This window comes from Chelonoidis abingdonii, chromosome 2 (genome assembly GCF_003597395.2).
Source record: "Chelonoidis abingdonii isolate Lonesome George chromosome 2, CheloAbing_2.0, whole genome shotgun sequence".
NCBI classification, from domain to species: domain Eukaryota; kingdom Metazoa; phylum Chordata; order Testudines; family Testudinidae; genus Chelonoidis; species Chelonoidis abingdonii.
In genome coordinates, this window is record NC_133770.1 from 216,634,832 (window position 1) to 216,657,006 (window position 22,175).

General features: G+C 37.9%; 1 protein-coding gene across 2 annotated transcripts in view; it reads left to right on the forward strand.

The window, feature by feature from the left end:
* MIB1 (MIB E3 ubiquitin protein ligase 1) overlaps window positions 1-21,880 on the forward strand; it is a 143,337-nt gene extending 121,457 nt beyond the window's left edge. For both annotated transcript variants that reach the window (XM_032795805.2, XM_032795804.2), the window contains 6 exons: window positions 2,081-2,262; window positions 4,612-4,804; window positions 6,643-6,721; window positions 7,841-7,954; window positions 9,338-9,438; window positions 15,484-21,880. In XM_032795805.2, coding sequence (XP_032651696.1) covers window positions 2,081-2,262; window positions 4,612-4,804; window positions 6,643-6,721; window positions 7,841-7,954; window positions 9,338-9,438; window positions 15,484-15,624 — 810 coding nt within the window. In that variant the 3' untranslated portion in view covers window positions 15,625-21,880. The remainder of the gene's footprint in view (window positions 1-2,080; window positions 2,263-4,611; window positions 4,805-6,642; window positions 6,722-7,840; window positions 7,955-9,337; window positions 9,439-15,483) is intronic.
* Window positions 21,881-22,175: the final 295 nt, after the last annotated feature.

Genomic DNA, 22,175 nt, shown 5'->3' on the forward strand with positions numbered 1-22,175 from the left:
TATATTTACATGAGTTTCCTTTGTCACAAGAAGAACTTTTGCATAACTGAAGGAAATATTTGGAAACCATGCAGGATGTGGAGGGGAGTGGTGCTTACATGCAAAGATTTTGTAATCTAGCTTGACTTGTCCACTTCATACGATGAGAGCAGTACCCCTTTGAAAAGTCTAGCTAATGCATGCCTGGAAACTATCTTGAATCATTCTCAAAATGTTGTTGTTTTTAATCCTGCAGAAATGTGTCAAATCAAATCTAAGGAGACTATCTCGATGCCCATCTGTTATTGACTAAATAAGGCTAATATACAATAATATTGTAACACACATTTATTAGATAGTTTAGGTATAACAGAAGGCAGGTGTGGTTTCTTATTTCCTCTACTACTGTTAAAAAACAAACAAACAGATTTAACTGTAAATTATTGTTTCAATATTTTAGGTTCACAGTCTACCTTCATGAGCATATACTGCTCCCATTCAAATCAGTTGGAGTTACGTGCATGCATGTAAAATATGCAAATTTTATTGTAGTGTATTTACTGTAGGTTTACGGCCATCTCATGAAGAATTTGTATTATAGCTTTAAGTAGGATAGTGATATGAATACCGAAGTTGGATAAAAACCTTTGAAAGAAGATTAGTTGTAATCCCAGAATTTGGCCTTTTAAGTAGTAGTGTTGGCAACAAAATTACATTCTCTCTCACTTTGGGACAGTGACCACTAAATGCTAACAGATAACTTTAAGTTGCATAAAGTAGATCTGCATTTCTTGATTTTATCTGAGAAATTTGATTTTTAATAACTCCATTGTTAAAATCACCCAATAGCTGCCTTTTTTTCAGGGTGGGCCGTCAGACTTCTCTAGCCCATACTACACAGCGAATCTAAGATTTAAAAGATCTTTGAAATATTTAGAATGAAAAGATGATTTCTTCCTCCATTGTAGCACTGAGTTTAAATTAAAGTTTTAAAGCTGTCAGTCCTTTGAGACTGCAGTTTGACTTCAGTGTCTCTAAAATGGCAATCAGGATATGAAATATTACAACTGAATAAACTATTGCAGAAGCAAGACTCCAGTTACACTGGATGCTGTAAGTCCACTTTGAGGTAAAGGGTCTTGGGTTTGTTTTTCCCACATGATGGCATTGGCTAACAAGTTCTTAAACAACAACAACAAAAAACACCACCTCTCATGAGGTTCATCTAGCACATTCACGTATTTCTTTTCCCATTGCACATAGTGGAAGTTGTTAGTGTGAAAAGTTTATTTTACTAAAATTAAGTGGACCATAGCTGACTGTTTTATAATGTTATTGTATTCATTATAATAGTTATCTTCACGTTTTACTCAGTTCCCAATTTACTGATATTTTATTCAGTTCTAAATAAATGTCACAGTAGAAAGGGAAATCACTTCCTCTTTCATTTCTTTGGGTTTTTCTTCCTTGGTACTTGTGATGTCATCCTTCTAGTTCTCCAGCTGTCCGTAGTCTTCCAGGATAGACACATTTTCAGTGTTAAGTCATTTGTTCTTCTAGTTTCTACTCTGCAGGTTTTAAATCTGTAGAAGATCTTATTATTGAAAGGGTGAAGCTTGCTGAAGATGGCTTAATGGATCCACACTCAAAAGGCCTTGCATTCTTTCCCTTAACTGTTTGGTCAAAGCAGGATAACTGGAAAAACTGGTATAAAGAAAACTGACAAGAATGATGTGCTACCATTAAGCTTTGTGACAGAGATTTAGGGTTAGATTTGGAGAGCACTGGTTCTGTGACCCCAGAATATAGGTGCACAGCAATTACATTGTGTTTTGACTACTTAGATGTCACTGCCATTAATAAATTAGTCTATGCAGGAAACTTATCGGGTTGAAAATTGGGTAATTGTGCAATGGTTTTCATCTTAGAACTGTAGATAAGTTAAAAATGCATGCTCAGATTTCATCAAAATACTATTTAGAAAATATATTCTTATATATATGCACATGTTAAATGGTCCATTTTCGTTGAGTAGTAAGACTATATTCTCAAGTATTTAAATAGAGAATCTCAAGTCAGTTGCCTATTTACTTTCTTTCAGTTAATAATGGGACTTGGTACCCAGGGAGCAGAGAAGAAGAGTGCAGCATCTATTGCCTGCTTTCTGGCAGCTAACGGAGCTGACCTCAGTATTCGTAATAAGAAGGGTCAGTCTCCTCTTGACCTCTGCCCTGATCCTAGTCTCTGCAAAGCATTGGCTAAATGTCACAAAGAAAAAGTCAGGTTTGTATATAAACACAATATGGAATTTCTGAGCATCATGTTTTGCATGTCTTCATTTCCTTGGGATAGATCAGTTGAAGTAGAATAAATAAAACAAAGTCTCTTTTTCAAGTATTAATCATAGACTACTGAAAATCAGGATAAAGGTAAGTAAAGTTACATATATTCTACATATGTCTTGAGTGTTGTTTACAAAATTATTAGTTGAAACTGAGGCAACAAATTAAGTGCAAAATGAGCAACAGGACAGAGTAAGATTCCCTATTCTGCTTAAAGCGTGAGCAGCACATCCCTCCTTATCTTATAGAGTAATTTTATATCCATGCCCTTTCAGTGTTCTTTCTCTGTATCAAGTACTATACTTAAAAATAGTGGGGCATGCAATTATGAAGTAGGTTATCCTCTAGGAAGTACTGACTGCAATATTTTATGTATGCCATCAGCCACCCATTAAATAGTAAGTTTCCAGTTACTGCTTGTCCAGGTTAGATTCATGTTAGTGATTTAGAGATTAAAGGCTCCTTTCATTAATTCTCATATCCATATAGCCATTTCTGTTGACATTTACATTTTTATCTCCGTATTGTGATTTTTAAATTTCTAAATAAAATGAAAAGGAAATTTCGTATCAACTGTCTGCCCGTGTTTGGCAGGTATTTTCTTCTCAGCCTTTCTGTCTGCATGGAACATGAGTCATTTGGCTATTTTGTTTGTGCACAAGCACCTTTATTTGTGTAGTTAGCCCTCTTGGAGTAAAGTTTTGTTTAACATATGCTCCCTTTGCTGGGTATGCAGCAGAAAAAAAAAAAGTTCCAAGTCAGCAGTTCTCAAACTGTGGGACGAGACCCCGAAGTGGGTTATAACCTGAATTCTTTCTGAGCTGCATGGCTGCACAGGTGCCTGTTAAGCCAAGCACAGGGGCTAAAGGTGTTGGTGGAGAGAGGTGTCTCTTCCTGCTGGCCCCAGTGCCGAGCTGCCCTGGCTGGGGGAAAGGGGCCACTCCCTGGACCCGGCCTTAGCACTGAGCTGCCACAGATTTGCCGCATCTGGGGGACAGGTGCTCCTCCCTCGGGCTGGTCCCATCGCCGAGCTACTCCAGATTTGTTGTGGCTGGGGGCCAGGTGCTCCTCTCTCGGGCCGGCCCCAGCACCGAGCTTCCACGGACTTGCCGCAGCTGGGGGAAAGTGGCCCCTCCCTCCACCTCGCCCAGGCCCACTGGAGCTGCCGAGGAGAGGAGCCCCTCCCTCAGCCCAGCCCACCCTCACCAGAGCTGCCAGGGAGAGGTGCCTCTCTCCCGGTCTGAGCTGCTATAGCGAGAGAGGGCTGGGGGGAGTCTTCTCTTCCCACCGTAGCCCCTGGGCAGCCTGCATCCCAAACTCTTCACCCACTGCACTGATCCCCAGTCCTGAGCCACCTCCCGCACCCTGAACCCCTCAGCCCCAGGCCCACCCCAGAGCCTGCACTCCCAGCCAGAGCCCTCCCCCTCCCCACCCTGCATTCCAACCCTCTGTCCTAGCCCTGAGCCCCTTCCCACACTCCAAATCCCTTGGTCCACTCCCACCACATGAATTTTGTTACATGCATCAATATGAAGGTGACGTGTCTCACATCATCTCCATATTGGTTCACATAAGAAAATTCATTCCACGCATGGATGTAAAAAATTAGAGAAAACGCTGGTCGCAACCCCATATTAATTGGGTTGCCAGGGCTGGCTTAGACTTGCTGGGGCCCGGGGCCAGAGCTGAAGCCCGAACCACCGCCACCTGCAGCCAAAGCCGAAGCCCGAGCTCAGGTTGCAGGCTCCCTGCTGGGGCTCAAGTCCTTGGGCTTTGGCCTCCCTGCCCGGGCCAGTGGGGATCAGGCTTTGGCTTTGGCCTCCCCACCCCGTGCAGTGGGAATTGGGCTTTGGCTCAGGTTTTGGGCCTCCTGGGGTTGTGTAGTAATATTTGTTGTCAGAAGGGGGTCGTGTTGCAGTGAAGTTTGAGAACCCCAGGCCAAGATAAATATTGACATAAATATGGGAGTAGAAGTGTTATCAACTTTTTCTCCAGATTTGTTTATCCAAGCATGTAGCTATGCTTCTATCAGCCAGAAAATTGCACTGCTTGTACCTCATGTAAAATTAGAACTGTAATCTCCATACTGATGACACTGACACCCAAATGCCTCAGCAGTTTTACATGGGAGTTAACAGAAAGGGTGACACAATATGTGCACAAACTAGAATGAGTAATACACATGAGCAAATGACTCTGCTTTATGTACAGTATGATTAAAAAAATAGTTTTCAGAATATGCACAAGGTTGTAATGCTGACTTAAGCCTTACTGTGAGATGTTTTTTTAGTGGACAGGTTGGCTCTCGAAGTCCTTCTATGATCAGCAATGACTCAGAAACTTTAGAAGAATGTATGGTGTGTTCAGACATGAAGAGAGATACGTTATTTGGCCCATGTGGACATATTGCCACCTGTTCCCTCTGCTCACCACGGGTCAAGAAATGCCTCATCTGTAAAGAGCAAGTTCAGTCCAGAACAAAGGTACTTAACACAATTCTCAATATTCCCGTTTTATTCTTCCTGCAGTTGTGATTTTTTTGTGAAAAGAGCCTAACTGTACTGACAAACTACACTGTCTCAGCTGCCATGGTTTCTTTTACGTCTAGTTTGTCAGTGGTTAGAGCAAAGTGCAGCATTTATCTGATATTGCTCCTTGTTGCACATTGCAAATGACAGAGGGCTAATGAGGACAGAAACAAGAATTATCTGTCTTAGGCAAATTGCTGCAACTTTTATTATAAGAATTCCGAAAGGTAGCAATGTTAAGGGTGGAGCAACAGCCTCCCAAACTAGTCAGCAGTCTTCCACCTTTTCAGTGCTCAAATTCAGAGCATCCTAAAACATCCAGGCCTACCAAGACTGTCTTGTACAATGGCCCCAACCCCATGCAGACCCCTGTCTGAGGCATCCATCAGGCCTCATACAAATGCCTTGGCCACCATGTAAATCCAACCTTCTTCTCCAGCAAAGTGTGGCTTACACTGTATTTACATTAAAGGTGCATGACTTCTGTGGTGCTGGGAGCACCAGCTAAATCTCTCCCGCCTGCCCCCCGGCCTCCTGATTTTCTCTCTGTTGACAGAAATGTAGCCCAGGGTACCAGGATCAGCCACCAGATATGTAGTCCTGTGAATTGAAGACAAAACAGTTATATTAAGTGCTTATACAGTCGCTTCAAAATCCAAAGGTGCCTGCACAGTGCAAACCATGCAATTGCTTCAAAGCCCAGGTGTGCCATCAACAGCTATAACTCCCCCACCCCTCCCCTTAATATGACATATAGCAAACTACCTAATGCATACAGAGTATCAAACTGATAACATGCCACTAGTAAGCCTGGGGGTAAGGGGGACAGGGAGGCTGGGACGGGTTTTTACAATGGTGAAGAGTGGTTCAGAAAAGCCTGCTTCTACTTCCTGCTGTCTCTGTGGGTGCTCTTCCGCATCAGCCAGACAACCCCACCATTTGCCACACTGGGAGTTGATCAAAGGAGGTCAGTGATTAGCTGGTGACCATCGTAGCCCAGACTCTACTCTCTGGCTCCCACTCTGAAATCAGGACTGGCCCTCTTCTCTGACGGAGCAAGTCCTTTTTATTATATAAACACTTTTCATAGTTCAGATTATGCTCTGGTTTCTCTTCAGATCGTATAAATCTTTCGCCTTGTACTAAACCAGTTTCCCAAACTGGTCTGCAGAGAGATGGTGCTGTCTTTTTGTTTCCAGTTGCTAACTTGTGTTACGAAAGCAAAAAGTACATCAAATACTTTATTTTTCTGCATAAGTAGTTACTCTCGTTGTCACAAAGATGTTATATGAATGGGAAGTGTGGTGGTCCAGGCATTCATGAATCAGTAGATGGGTGGCCCGTGTGACTGTTTCTCTAAGATGTGGTCCACCCTTGGTAAAAGTTGAGAAACCCTCAACACATTGTTGGATTATAGCAGAAAGTCCTTCTAAACTAATTGAGCACCGTACAGCCAAGAAAAATACATGTGTGCGCCAGCCTTTTGGTCTTATTCTCCTAGCTAATGTGATTTATAATTCCTAGATAACCAGTAATGCAAAGAGCGTAAATATTGCCAGCAAGGACTTCTGGATACAGATATGATAATCTCTCATTTAAATCTCACTTTGAGGTGGTGAATCAGCTCTGTTTTTTCTTCCTAGTTTTGTTGTAGCTAACATGGCACTAAGCAGAGCTTATTAAATTCCCTTTGCCCTGCTAAGTGGTGGAAGTAAGCAAATAGATATAAATGGAATAGATAGAAAAAAGAGAGGAATCTTTCCCATGTTATTCCTTACTGTTCTTCTCTGCAGATTGAAGAATGCGTGGTGTGTTCAGACAAGAAAGCAGCAGTACTCTTCCAGCCTTGTGGTCACATGTGTGCTTGCGAGAGTAAGTAGTCTTGGCAGGTAATACCTTTCAAAATAATGATTGTGCAACAAAAGATGTCTGCTAAAAATAGTCACTAAAAAGTCTTTTAAAATGTTGACTTAATTGCAGGCTATTTGAGTAAATTGACTTCGGTCTGGTAATCAGAGCTTTGACATTATTTGGAATGCAATAAAACCACCTGCCTGTAATAAAGTTTAATTATTTGGAGGACAAGTAACAGAACTGTAGCTATTTAACTAGAAAATTGAAAGAGCAGATTTATTTCACCTACCTGTGTTACTTTATTCTGACTGGGTTGTGGTAGTCTGAGAGTCCTATTGTACATTTCTGTAAATAAATTAGCATTACATTTTTTTGAGATTGAGACACAAACTGTCATGTAATTCCTTTGTGACAGTTTTGTGAGGGCATCTAGCGGTGTAAATATAATTAAACTTTAGTTGGTATAGCAACCAAATAATTTCTTAAGACATTTATGATTAAACCTTCCATTAACACCACATACAAAGATTCCAGCAAGAGCTGTCTTTCTCTGAAAAACAGAATGGGGCACGTTTTCAAAGAGAATCTGCTGCAACACAGATCACTCTGTTTGATGTGATGTGTATGCTACAGCAACTGATGAGGATATAGAAAACACTTAAGGAGCCTCCAGAAACTGTCCCTTCTTTGTTTAATAAGATGAGGATGTAGTGATCATTTTGTCACCACAACTTTCAAGAATTTCTGGGACATCTTGCTGAGGCTTTGCTGATGGTCAGTAGTCTGTAGAACAGGGATGGGCAAACTTTTTGGCCTGAGGGCTGCATCGAGTTTCCTAAATTGTATGGAAGGCCGGTTAGAGGAGGCTGTGCCTCCCCAAACAGTCAGGTGTGGCCCGGCCCCTGCCCCCATCTGACCCCCTGATGGCCCTCTGGAACCCCTATCCCATCCAAACCCCACCACCACCATTCCCTATCCCCTGACTGCTCCCTCCTGTCATAAGCCATTGGTGGTGTAAATGTACTATATAAAATGACAGTGTATTTGTGGATAGAATGAAATGAACTGATTAATCACAGAAGTAAGAATAAAGAGACTAGCAGGCTACTGAGAGTAAATTATTTCTGCTTTTCCCAGACTGTGCAAGCCTGATGAAGAAGTGTGTGCAGTGCCGGGCAGTGGTTGAGCGGAGAGTGCCGTTCATTTTGTGTTGCGGAGGGAAAGGTACAGAAGATACCACTGATGACATTTGTGAGTTTCTTTTTTCTCTAATACTTCCATTCTCCTTTCATTGAAAAAAGGGGGTTGACCATGTATCCCTCACATCATACGTTTGAAGGAAAGTTTTAAAGAAAGTAGTTTTAGTGTCAGCCTGCCACCTACTGTTTGTCACTCGCCATATGGGATAGTGGTAGATGCTGTTGTAGCATAGACCCTGTCTGAAAAGGGCTGTTTCAATATCCAAGAAGAATGATACTAGAAGCTGAATCATCATGTGTGTATATATGTCAGTGATGATTTGAACCCTTCTTGTTAACTTCCAGAACTTCATGGCCATATAGCTATGTGACACATGGAACAAACTCTAAGAATTATCAGTTAATATAATTGAAATACATAAATAAATATAAGCACGTGGCCCCATACAAATTACAAATGTTAGCTTGACTTCTTGGCCTCTTTGACTAATCAGAGGAGCCCCAGAAGAAGTGGGAAATAGAACATTTTGTCTAGGATAAAGCTGGCCAAATAATTCGTGATGTCGGAATTATTCAGTGAGTTCTGCCTTTTTTTGTTTGACTAATTCTTAAACAGTTTATAATTTTCTTGAATTTATTAAATTATTCTGAGAGTTATTTCAAGTTATGTGAATAATTTTTTGTAGTGTGTATCTGTGTGTGGTTCATTGTATGCATTCAGTACTTGAAATTTGAGCTGTTGGTTAATTTAAATTGGAATAACTACATGATATATTTGATCCCTGACGGGATGAACGTAACTCAGAATCACATGTCCAATGGGAACATGCAAGCTTAAAAATTCAAAATTTGCCTTTCGAAACTTTCCACTGTAAACTTGCTGTTTCTGTCAGTAAATTTGTTTCCCAAACATTCACGAAGTGAACATGAAATAGGTGGAAACACAGCCAAATCAAGTTTGTTCAACAATTTGGACAAATATTTGCATATTTTTAGCAGTATTGATTCAGTCCCAGTCTGGAATTACCAAACAATGCAGCAATGTGGATAACTTGAAGTATCTACACTGTTTTTTTGCCAAAGAATTTTCACCAGTGGAGCATCACTGATGGGTAGCAACCATGAAGGCATTCATGTAGACAGGCCTCCAGGTAGCTGCTAGCATTTTAACAGCCACGGTGAGGGAAATATTTGTCAAAAACTGATGTAGTTGAAGCTTCCCAGTAAATTATTTTAGTTTAGGAATGGAATTTTAGTGAGTTATAATAAATATAATTTGATTATCAAAATATAAGTGCTAGAGATAATGCTTCAATAATTCAGATAAATGGAAATAGTAGTATTATGATTAGCAGACAAAAGTAATTATTCTTTATGTTGTAAGGGCTGCATAACTTGTTCTAGGCTTTTAATATTACTCTCCTCTGCATTATAGCAAGTGGAAACATTCCAGTTTTGCAGAAGGACAAGGACAACACCAATGTCAATGCAGATGTACAGAAGCTGCAGCAGCAGTTACAAGACATAAAGGAACAGGTAAAAGTGCCACATGTTCCTTTGTATTGAACACCAAAACAAAATAAGGGAAATCTGTTTAAACTCTTAAATTCTTAATTTTTGATTAGTTAATCAAAGCCATTTTTGTTCTGTGAAGTAAAGATGAGCTCTAGTGTGGCTAAAAAGGTTTTTTGTAACTTATCTGACTTTTTTTATACACACAGTGTTCTTCATCATAGAATCATAGATTATTAGGGTTGGAAGGGACCTCAGGAGATCATCTAGTTCAACTCCCTGCTCAAAGCAGGACCAATCCCCAGATGGCCCCCTCAAGGATTGAACTCACAACACTGGGTTTAGCAGGCCAATGCTCAAACCACTGACCTATCCCTCCCCCCATGAGTAGCCACATTTGACATTTCATTTCTTAGCCCACCTGTTGTAGTGTAAGTGAATGAGCTTATGTGACCCAAACAATAAATATAGGGATGAAGGGAGGCAATGAATATTAACTCTATCTTTTGACCTCATAACAATGTACAGGGAAGATTTTTTCACAGAACTTCATTAAATCCGGGCATTTTTCATCACAAAACTGTATGCACTGAGCTGATGCAGGAGTTATGAGCCTGCCTATTCAGTAACAAACCACTTTTGAACACAGTTGGCAGTTAGAGGGGATGTACCGTCCCAATGCATTAGCGCACTCAAATGAAAATTATATTTATATATGGCTACAATATGAAATATTGGTAGATGTAAAACATTACATACATAATTTTCAGATGCAGTAATTAAATTTGTGATTATATAGATTTTAAAATATCTTAAATATAAGGCTTTTTAAATTCTGTGCTTGGAAAAGGAGGAAAATTTTATCAAAATCTTGAATAGGTTTAGACTTTCAAAAGATAAATTGAATAGCAATGTCTGTATACCTTTGCTGGGAAGCATGCTCAGCTGCAGTGGAGATTTACCTTTGAAGGCGTACTGTCCTACATTTGTCAGAGTTGAGATGTTTTGATTAATAGAAGAGACTGATGAGAACTTAATTCACATTTAAATTGTCTTTTTATCTCTTGTGCACTTAGAGTAGTGTATAGTGCTTCAAAGATGGCTGGTATCTGAGCTAATCCAGACAGCCCTGGCTGTCTGTTACAGACGTACCTGAAAGTTCAGAGAGAAGATTTTGAATCACCTAGTTCTGGGCCACATCTGTAAATGCCTTTGAAAATTTGAGACCTGATGTACTATCAGATATTAACCTCAGAGGAAAACCTATCAATAATTGGCAAAGAGTTCTGTGGCACCTTATAGACTAACAAACGTATTGGTGCATGCGCTTTCGTGGGTGAATACCTACTTTGTCGGATGCATCGTCGGATTGCATCCGACGAAGTGGGTATTCACCCACGAAAGTGCATGCTCCAATACGTTTGTTAGTCTATAAGGTGCCACAGAACTCTTGGCTGCTTTTACAGATCCAGACTAACACGGCTACCCCTCTGATATTTGACTATCAATAATTGTTACCCTCACCCTGGCAAGTGACTGAGACCCCATTATTGAAAATCTTTGTTCAGCTCAAAGCAGTTTCCAACCTAATTTGTGCCTGTATAAGGGCAGGTAGACTTTAAAAAAACAAACAAAACAAAACAAAAAAACTATAGTTCCTTCTCACGTATAACATTCGAGGCTATTTTGTTGGTTTCATTTTCTGTTTTTCTGGCCATCAAAAAGTTCAGTGTTTAACAAAAAATATTTTTTAATATTCTCTATTGCCTGGATTTTTGCACTGCAGTTACTGTCCAGTACTCTATTTTTAGGCTGATTTTCAAATGTGGTCACTTGACTATTCTCTTTGCCCCTGAGCAGGATGTATATGGCTGCTTGTTTTTGACCATCTCTTAATTGACTGCCATGTCAAGTAGTTATTTTGTTGAAATGATTCTGCTTGAAATCTAGCTTTTCTGAAATTCTATTTTGTTTCTCAGGGAACTGGCTGACCTGTCTCATTTGGAACCTTTTAGTTTGTCTTCTAGGTGACTTTTCTGTTTACTGTTGTGAGAGGGGTTAATGAGTTGCAGATTCTAGTTAATTGCTATTTTTATTTAAAAAAAAATAAATTCTTCAATTGTATCTTAAATATGTGCCTGAAGTTATATCCAGAGTTCCATTTTAAACATATTTTTTTAATTTTCTGCTTTAAAACTGCACTTCTAATGTGAAATTCAGTATTTGTGTGTTCTTAAAACTTCTTATTTGTTCTTTTCAGCAGGTATACCTACGTTTCAACTCATGTCTTCAGTGATAATCTAATACATTAGTGCAGCAACCTTTTAAAACCATTTCTGGTGCCAAACAGAAGTGAGACCTGATGTCAGCAAAATCCCCACACGATGACCACATCATTCTTCAGGGATTCCCTGAATTTGAACCGTCTTTGACTGTGATTGCAGTTCCTCCACCACATTTCATACGTAATCATCCTCATCTGTCTGTAATAAATATCTTATATATGTTCCTTCACCATACGTATGTCATTTATTTTTATTTAAAATTAAAGTTATTGTAATGTCACTGTGCACCTGTGTCTTGTGCCTGGAAACATACTGTTATCAGTAATAAAAGATTGTTATAGGTTCTAATATGGCACCCATATCAGACAAAAACTAAAATATTCTGTTAAAATTGACCTATTTGCAATATCATACCCCAGTGATAATTTCATGCTTTCCATACTATCTTAACACTGTGGATTATAACTGATTAGAACTGACCGGGTGCCTTTATGGTGGTGGTTCAGAAGCAAGATTACATAATATATAAAAGGAAATCAAATACTTTCTCCAGGCACAGAATTTTCATTTGTTTCCCCTCAAAAGATCTTCAGCTAATTTATTCATATAGGGTTGAGGTGATGAACATCAAATTTTGGCACCAAAGCATAAGGCCAAATTAAAAATATAGTCAAAATAGCTACCATTTGTTTGCTGCTGCTGTTACAAAAGCAGGGTGTAATGCACTGATAGTCATGTAACTAGAGTACAGTTGGGGAACAGGCAGGTAGGTTGATCGTTCTGTGAAGTTACTTAAAGCTGCTGCCATGTGAAGGTAAATAAACTAAAACATCTATGACATTGAAAAATGAAACTAGTCTCTACAAATAAATATTCATCGTTTTCATGATAAGCAGGAAGAATCTGGACGATCTGCTTGTGCTGCCATACAATTAAAGAAAAACCTATTTTCTGAGTGTAAGCTACCACTAGGGAGTTTCTTCCGAATTGTGTGCTGCAATGAAATTAATAAAATAAAACAAATTTTTGCCTCCATTGCTTAGGCAGAATACACTTTTACAGTGTCCTATGATGTGCATATACATTTCCAAATTACTCGGTAGTATATTGGAGAGAAACAGATTTTTTATTTTAATTGTAAGATATATAGTCAGACCCCAAAGCAAACTATAGGGATAAAGAATATACAGTGGGGAGGACTTGAATTCTGTTGTTGCAGGATGAGATTTAGGGTTTATACCTTGTATCCCTTCTAAAAGGGGTACTTTAGGACCATTAAATTATGTACATGCAGCACAGGAAAGCAATTTAATGTTAATAAGTAATTAATGAAGAATTTCCCCATACTTTGGACTTTACAGCTATGAATTACAAGGATGATACTTAGTTGTATCCGGTGAGGATTTGGCTTGGGTGAGGAAGGGGCTGGATGGACTGATTTTACAGTCAGTCCCTTGCAGTGCTTTAGTGAAGGTAATTACATACATTTTGAGTTATATCAATTCATGATTTTCAGTGGTGATGCCATACTTGCCCTGACAACATTTTAATATGAAATATGCTTGTTGAGAATGTATAATTTTTTATATTTGCAAATTCATTCAAAAAGTTCAAGGTCTTATCTGGCAGTGGGTGTGTCTACTCTGCAATAAAAAACCTCTGACATGAAGCTCAGAGCTCACAAGGCCGGGGCTGCCGGGCTAAAAGCTGCAGTTAGATGTTTTGGTTCGGGCTGGAACCTGGGCTCTGAGACTTACCAAAGAGTTTCAGAGCCTGGGTTCCAGACTGAACCCTACACTGTAATTTTTAGCCCAGCGAGTCTGAATCCACTGACCTGGGCCAGCCATGGCTATGCCACTGGTCTCTTACTGCAGTGTAGATTTACCCAGAAGATACCTTCTGGCAGCTCCTTAGCTTTGCTGATCGCACAGAGATTGAAATACGAGATAATTGTCCAAATTCTGATTTTAAACTCTGTGTGAACATGTTGAAGTCATGAGCCATGATAACCAGGAGTACACTAAAGAATGTTTGTCCCTGCATTTAATTGATTCCATAGAAGGCATGCCTAAAATTTTGTATTTCATTGTATGAACACTGCCGTGGATGTGTATACCTTTCCCTGGTGTAACACTACTTTGGTAAATCTGCAGTGATTTAAAAAGTAGATCAGAAAAAACAGTGCACAAGTGCAAGGTGATAGTGAAATAAATTTGTTTGCCACTGTTAATAAGGGTCCAATTATACATGGTTTATAAAAGGTTTACAACATTTGTTCAGTTATAAGCATATTACAGGCATTAGTATGTGTCTCGGGTGGACTATAGATGTCCGTTTAAGAACGCGTAGAAACTCCTGAGTAGATATAAGTTGTGATTATAAGCAACCTGTTGATCTAACAATCTGTAACAATTGATTACACCTCTACCTCGATATAACGCTGTCCTTGGGAGCCAAAAAATCTTACTGCCTTATAGGTGAAACTGTGTTATATTGAACTTGCTTTGATCCACCAGAGTGCGCAGCCCTCCCTCCCCCTGAGCACTGCTTTACTGCGTTATATCCAAATTTGTGTTATATTGAGTGTGTTATATCAAAGTAGCGGTGTATTTATTAAAAATCTATTTATGTATAACCACTTCATAAACCATTTAAAAATGAAACTTTAATGTGATTATGGTGAAGGAACAAACATGTGCCTTGTAGTTGAATTTTTGCATATGATGTAGGTGGAGGATATTGCAGGCACAGTCAAGGATGGTTCTCTTAAGGGAGAAACTTTCATGGTGAATGGTTGTAAGAGATCCTTTTGGGTATTGGGTCTCACTTTATGTTCAGTAGTAAAAACTGGTTTTAAAGGGTTGCTGTGTGGATCTGAGTTAGGGGTAAAAGGCTCAGATAAGTTGAGCAGCCCTCCACTGAAACATTAAATTTTCATAGATGTTATCTGGATTTCTAAAAAACAGAACACATGCAGGATATGGGCCTATGCAAGTAATGATTATTCCTTTACAAGTTACATTGAAAGTACAGAATTAAAGCATATATTGAAGTATACCAGTGACTTTTCTTCAGGAAGCTGGTATCTTAAATGTTGTTGGTAAAGCTTCTGAAAATATTGAGTTACTTAGGATTCCAAATCAGTGAGCAAATCACTTCCCAGAAGAAAATTGCAAGTTAGTTCACATCTATGGTGTTTAGTATGTATGCTGGGACAGTTAAGTATTTTTAAAAAACCAAAACCATATTCATACTATTTCTGAGTCCATGAGGTAGGTAAGGGCGTGTGTGTGTGAGAGAGAGAGAGAGAGAGAGAAATTTGAGGCATGGGTGGTAAATAATTTGTTCATTGAATTACATACACAAATGTCTGTGCTTCATAGATTTTCCTGTTTCCTTAAAATTTTATAAAGGGGGATGCAGCTGAAAATCGCTTATTTACTCTGCTGTGAACTTAAATAACGCCATCAGATTTGTTTAGAAAGCTACTGTGGGGTTGGTTTTCTTATTTTGTGGAGAAAGTGTTTAAAAAAATCAGTTGTTATCCCTTCATGAAACAAATATTTTATACTGAGGATTAAATGAAATAGTGAATTTTCTATTTTTGTATTTAATGTCAAAAGGCAGGTTATTGAATCTCTCGTCGTTCTGTGGCTCTATGGCAGTGATCTCTGTTCACTTAACAGTTGCATATATTAAATTTTCTACAGTTAATAGAATGCATACTGGATACTTTTTTCTCATCATTGCTGTCCACTACCTAACTTGTCAAAATCTTTTACAGACCATGTGCCCTGTTTGTCTGGATCGTCTGAAGAATATGATATTTCTCTGTGGCCATGGAACATGTCAGCTTTGTGGAGACCGAATGAGTGAATGCCCTATATGCCGCAAGGCTATAGAACGAAGAATCCTTTTGTATTAATAAAACAAGTGTCTTCTGTTAGCTTATCAAATTGTCAGTACATTTTGGTCATCAAATCTCTAAGTTTGAAAGGCAGTTGAAGGTTCTAATGAAAACATTTCTAATACTGCAGTGGATATGTGCTACATTGTAATTGCTTAAAGACTAAATACATCAGAAAAGAAAATAGTATTTGAACAGTCAACTTTTAGTTGTACTATCAAGAGACAGCTAAGGCTAAATTAATAAAGCAGTCTTTTTCCCCCACCCCCTTAAAGCACCAAGTGTAAAGGGACAATCATGATTTTCTGTTTTGGTATCTTTAAAGTTTTTATATGTACGTATGGACTTTAATTTCAGCCATCAAGTGATGTAGATTTTGTACTGCCAGTTGCTTTCAAATATTTATTTTTTTAGCCCAAGTTTGACACCTCTTCAGCATATGCACAATTGTCAAATGACAGAAAGTTATGCCTCATAGTACTATTGTCTTGAAAGTTACAGTAATGCAAAATCAGCACAATATATCCAAGTAGTATTTAGTACCATACAGTTCCTATAAGATGACATCAAAATATAACCATATGGATAACTGACTGTAATGTGCCCTATATGCTCAGTGTGAATTTAGAGGAGAATGTCAGTGGAAATAAACACAAATTTGCTTTGGGAATGTTATGCCACCAAAACTGTACTTCAGTCTGACAGGATCAAATTAAACTAAATAAGGAACTTAATCCTGTCGACGAAAAACCTAATATACAGAATTGTGAGAGGAGAGTGCTGATTGTTTTTCTTTACAAGGTATTTGAAAAATAAAGTGTAGATGAGTTACCAATTTCACACCTAAAGATTGTAGTTGATAAAAATCTTTGAGGAACAAGTGTATAACCAGAGAGTAAGGAAATTATGGGTCTCATGATCTAAGGAAACTGGGTGATATATTTTTCCTTTGAATTTTGTAGAAATCAGCTGTTCTTTAAATAATCTTTTCTGTTGCAGACTGCATTTCTTACATAAATCAGTGTGGTGTTCTATTAAGCCCTTCTTACAGAAGGATTAGCTGTAGGGAAACTGTAGCAACAGCAAAGGAGGTAAACTATATATTGCCCATTCATCTCAATGGGGTATTAATTTCAGAGCCCAGCAGAGACCATTTAATAGCTAATATTAAGCAAGACAGTGGTGATAAGTCTGGGGGTTTCCTGACACATGGATAGGCAACTTGAAACTGGTTGTCAGAGTTAGCTAGGATTTGTATTGCACTTATAGAAGGCTCTTTGACTACTACCAGCAGCTCTAAAACATGAGTAAGAGCACAATCCAAATGTTCTTTCAGGCTTTGGTGGTGGGACCGTAATCAGGATTTCAGGAAAGGAGTTAAATTTGAAGCTCTTACAGCCAAATGATGGCATATAAAAGCCATTCAGCAGTTACCTGAATTACTGATTGAATAGAATATGAAATCAGTGCTTTTTGTCTGTTAGTCCTGATTTGGACAATTTCTTTCAAGGATTGTGAACTATACAATGGATTCAGTTAGGTACCTTACTTGCAGCTAACATTAGTCTCCTTCATTTAACTCCTGTTACACGTGGCAGGGACATGAAAGTGGGAATTGGTCGGGGGAAGATCAAGATGAGAATGAAGTGATTCATAGTCTGCATTCTTCACCTGGAAAATCAGATGCTTATGCAATGCACAGTCTTCTGAAGTGTGTGATAAGCTTGTGTTGATCTTTTGAATTCTGCAGACTTCAGCCAAAATCTCAGAAGAATTTACCAATGCTTTTAAAGTATTGATCATGCAGTTAGAACACCTGTATGGTAGAAGGAAACTCTACAGTGGTTTCTTAGAAAATCAATACATAATGCATTAGCTGACAAAACAATCTATGCCCCAAAATTTCTGTTCTAACACGTAAATGTTCCTTGCTCTTTTAACCTTGGGTTTGAACAATCCAATCCAGTATTCTTTGTTCTGATGTTCCAGCAGTCATATATATACACCATAAATCTCACTCTGTGTTTGGTCATTTACATAGCTTTCTGCTTTACCTGGGGCTTTTAGTCTCTACTCTAAAAGAGGCAGATCCCAGTAGCTTCTATACAAAATCTTTGGTTGTCAGTAAATCTCGTCCTTAGTTTAGCAGTCCCACAGCTGATTTAATTGCTTTAGCTCTAGGAATTTTATATACTTTTGGAGTTGCAGCCTGGTTAACTGAGGTTTTAGAATTCAAGTCTGAGAGCATTGGGAGAATTCTTATATTCTGTGTTCTTCTATAATCAGAATAATTCAGGATTTTCTAATGTTTTTGGGAAAATGATTTGTTAGCCCATTCCGCTTGACATAAGGGTCACTTGGCGTCTGTGGCTAATGTTGCACAGCAGGACCCTTTGGCTTCATGTCCCCCGTCAACGATTCTCCAGAAGAACTGGTTCTCTCTAATATGGCACAACACTGGACCCCTCGCTATGAATTTCATTCTCTTTTATCAGGTCTGTGACCATGGTTCTCTTTAACCCAGATCAGATGCATTTTTGAGCACTATTTCATACTTAAATTATTCAGAAAGGCCTCCCCATAAAGTCTCAATACAAAGTACCCGATTAACAGTTGATCATCACTCCTGCACTATCTCTTGGTAAATTCAGTTCTAACTCAAAACCGCATTATGGTAGCTCAATGCACTACTTACCGCATAGCAGTCGATATTTTTATAACATTTAAGTAAATTGTGCTAGGGTTTTGTTAGCGTTCAGCATTGGAACAAGCCAGTGGTAAGATCCTATTTTTTCATGCAATTTTCAACTGTTTAAATAGTCTGAATTAAATCTTGTCTCTACTAAAGTCAGTGGGTGTTCTCATTTCAGTGGGACCGGGATTTCACCCTCTTATCGTGTCTTATGTGCCTGATCTTTTCAGGTTGTCTGAATTAATTTGATCAAATGTTACCATCTGATGATGTAACCAATACTTGAACCAAATTTAACAGGGCATTTAAGTATTTTCCTAAAGGACTAAATCAAGGCATCCAGGGTAGCAATGCTGAGCGTACTTCATCTGTGGGGAGCACAGATGTTAGGTGATAGAGGAGTTCTGTCAGATGTCAGGTGTGTTGGTGATAGAGGAGTTCAGTTCACTGTTTGCTTTATATTTTTCAGCAGTCCCTCAGCTACAAAACTATAGCTGCTGTAAGATAGCCATAGATTTTGTGCGCGCGCACACACACACACTCACTCTCTCTCTCTCTCCCTCTTCTCCAAGAGCTGTCCTTTCCACACCATGGTCCTTGGTTTGTCCCCATCAACACATACAGACTTCATTATATATTTCCTTTTTGTATTCAACTTGGTTGAGCAGTGTTGCATGCATGATTCCATGTCAAAAATGTAACGATGATATCACAAATTCAAGCCAAATAGTTTAATTAGACAACTGCTTTTTAAAAAAAGTAAGCAGTTTAACTTTGTAGCACTTATTGTTTAAGGTGCTAGTATTGGCATTCTGTTTACAGGTGAGAGTTTATCCCAGTTGACGTTATGAAGTCAGATATAGTACTTTCAAAATGATTTTTAATTGATTTTAAGAAATGTTTGCCAAAACATTGTTGCATATGTAAATAGATGTTTAGACTTGTACACTGTCTCTTCAGATTGGAATGTATGTTAAAGCTAAAGATTTAGGTAGCTTTGAAGAAACCATCTGTGTCAGACCATATTTATACAGTATATTCACATCACTTAGCAATAGTATGTCTGTAACCTGATATTGTCTGAAAGGCTTGCATACTTCTATTGGATACCTTTGTTTTAAAACAAGGAGATGGAGGGGATGGATCTTAGGCTCAGAAGATAAGTGGGAATCATAGCAAATAGGGAAAGATGAGGATGGGTCAGTGTATGTCTGTGAGTGAATCACTACAGATTTTACTGAAACAGAACAAATACTTGATAAAGAATCAGTAAATAGACAATTAGATTTAATATACATGTTTGAGAATTGCAGATATCACTTTTGTTATTCTTAGAACAATTCCCCAATATTAAAAGTTGTTTGGGAATAGAATTGGTTGGAGGAGCTTCTTCAATGACTTATTTCTTGAAATAACAGTTAAGAAGATATCGACTTTTTAGTTTATTATTTGAGTGCAAAGTATGCTCAAAAGTTTGCTTAAACATCTTTCCTTTCTGTATGGTAATCAATAAGATTAAATTAGAGATGGCTGCTATACACAATAGTATTGTAAAGGAACTATGAAGAGACCTTAATTTTAAATTTGAGGGGTCTGTACAGTAAGCTAAATAGCTTAAAGATATCAGAACTTTATCACTTAATTTTTCAGCTATTTTTTTCCCCCAATATAATGTACCATGACTTTTCAGACCCAATACTTAAAGGTATTCAATATCTCCTGCTCTTACATTCAAGGCATTTGGCACATTGCAGGATTTGAGTCACAGCTATGTGCTTTCCTTTTTTTGTTAAAATACTAGTTAAGTGGTTCTAGATTAGTTTAGGACAAATTCCCATTTAAGAAAAAATGGGTACCAAAAAATAAAAAATTAAACTGGAAAGGTAATAAACACAAGTTACTTTGTAAATGTGAAAATTCCTTCAAAAACTAGTTTAACTATAAACTTGAGCCAAATCAGAATATAGAAAAGTTTTGAGTGCCTTGTTAACATAGTCTTAAAAATGTTTTCAGTCTAGTTCTACAGACTTGTGAATCTAGCTTTTTAAAAAGAATCTGATTTGATCTTGTCTTTATATTGTGATAAGAATATTCACTGATACTGTGTAGATATTATCTAGAGATGGGGTTTTACTAAAGTATGCCTACTTATTTATAGCAGTATTACTTACAATTTGTGGCTAGTGTAAACGCTAAATGTTTTGAGAAAGTTGCTTTGAGTCATTCAATCTCTCTGAGCTTCTCGACAATATTGCAAATGTCAGAAGTTATATTTTGCTCTTTTAATAGTTACTGTTTGAATTGTGTAGAGCTTGGACCATAACTTGTGTTGAATAGATCACAGACGGAAGTTCTTACAGACCACTACAGTGTTACTTTTAGTAACTCTGCCTTTTTTCTGTCCAAGTGTTCAGTTCTACAGTAATCGTTCTTTACTTTTGGAAAGGAGCAGGAGTTTTCTTAAACACTACAATTTAGTTCTGATACATCAGTTTTGGTGCCTGACTAGGTGTGACATAAAGGATTATTGCTGACTGTATAAATGACCTACAGGAGGAATGTATCATTCCCCATAGTACTGTACATTCCTGTTTCCCTTCCCTAAGTTGCTGGAATTCATATACTATTTTCCTTTTACAATACAGAATGTGTTTTGTTCACAGAGTAAAATAATGTTGTCTATAAAGTTTTATTGTGTGCCGTTTTTATAGTTATAGCTGCAGTAAGTATGAAAGTTCTGACTCAGGGCTTTTTTAACAACTTAAACACATTCATAAATGTTCTTCAGTGCATCTTGGAGAATATTAGAGGTTTAATGGTTGTGTAGTGCCTTGATAGAACAATTGAATTGGCAGCAGCCATAGATCCTTTACAGAATAGAAGTACATATGAATCTACAAACTGGGTTTGTGCAGCATAAATGTATATGTAGTATATGTGTTGCATTTAAACCACTTATTTGCCTTTCTGTAAAGGAAAGTTAACAGATTTAACTTTTGTTATGCTTTTGGTAAGTCTTGTTTATGATAACTACACCAATGGAGCAATTATGATAGGAGCCTGAGGACGGTATTCCAAATCAGACAAATAGCTTTTGAGAGAGAAGGTGGATAGAAAATTCTACATAATGACATTTTTAGTAGGAAAGGAGAATCATTTTATAAACCAACTTCTAGCAAAAATTAGCTTCATAATTTGGACCTAGCAAATCTTTCTATAAACAAGAAGTCTGCATGGCATTTCATAGTTACGAAAGTGTAAGTCTTACTCTGGGCTTCTAGGAAAGTATTTTCTTGTCCCACACTTAGTTATGGGTGCAACTTACTCTGTAGTAGAAAATGGGTTTTACTGAACCACAACAACATTTTTTGCTTTTGTTAGAAAATCAACTTTGTATTTTTGGTAAATTGTAGATTTGACCTGACTATTGACTGGATTAAATTCAAGTTGTGTGTGAATGTAGTTGATTTCTGTACTGCAAATAGCTTTACATAATTGCATTGATTAAAACTGCTTAGCAAGGCCTGAGCTTTTCAAAACAAATGCTAATGTACCGTATTGTTAATAAAACTTATTATATAATGAGTCTCATTCTGACTTTTTTTAAACAAGCTTTGACTTAAACTTACTGCACTGAACTAACATCTATTAGAGGTTATTAGAAAGGGAGAGGCAGCTCATTTCTGCTCATTTAATTACAGCTTTCTTGAAAATCAGAAATCTTAATGGCATTATATCCCAACAAAGAGTTAAAAATGTAAAATACTTTGAGACTGTAATCTGAGCAAATGTTTGGTATCTTTTCTGGGTTTTAGAATTTCACATCGTAAAGCAGGCTAGGAACTATGGCTCTGTAATAGGAAGAAAGCTCCTTGTC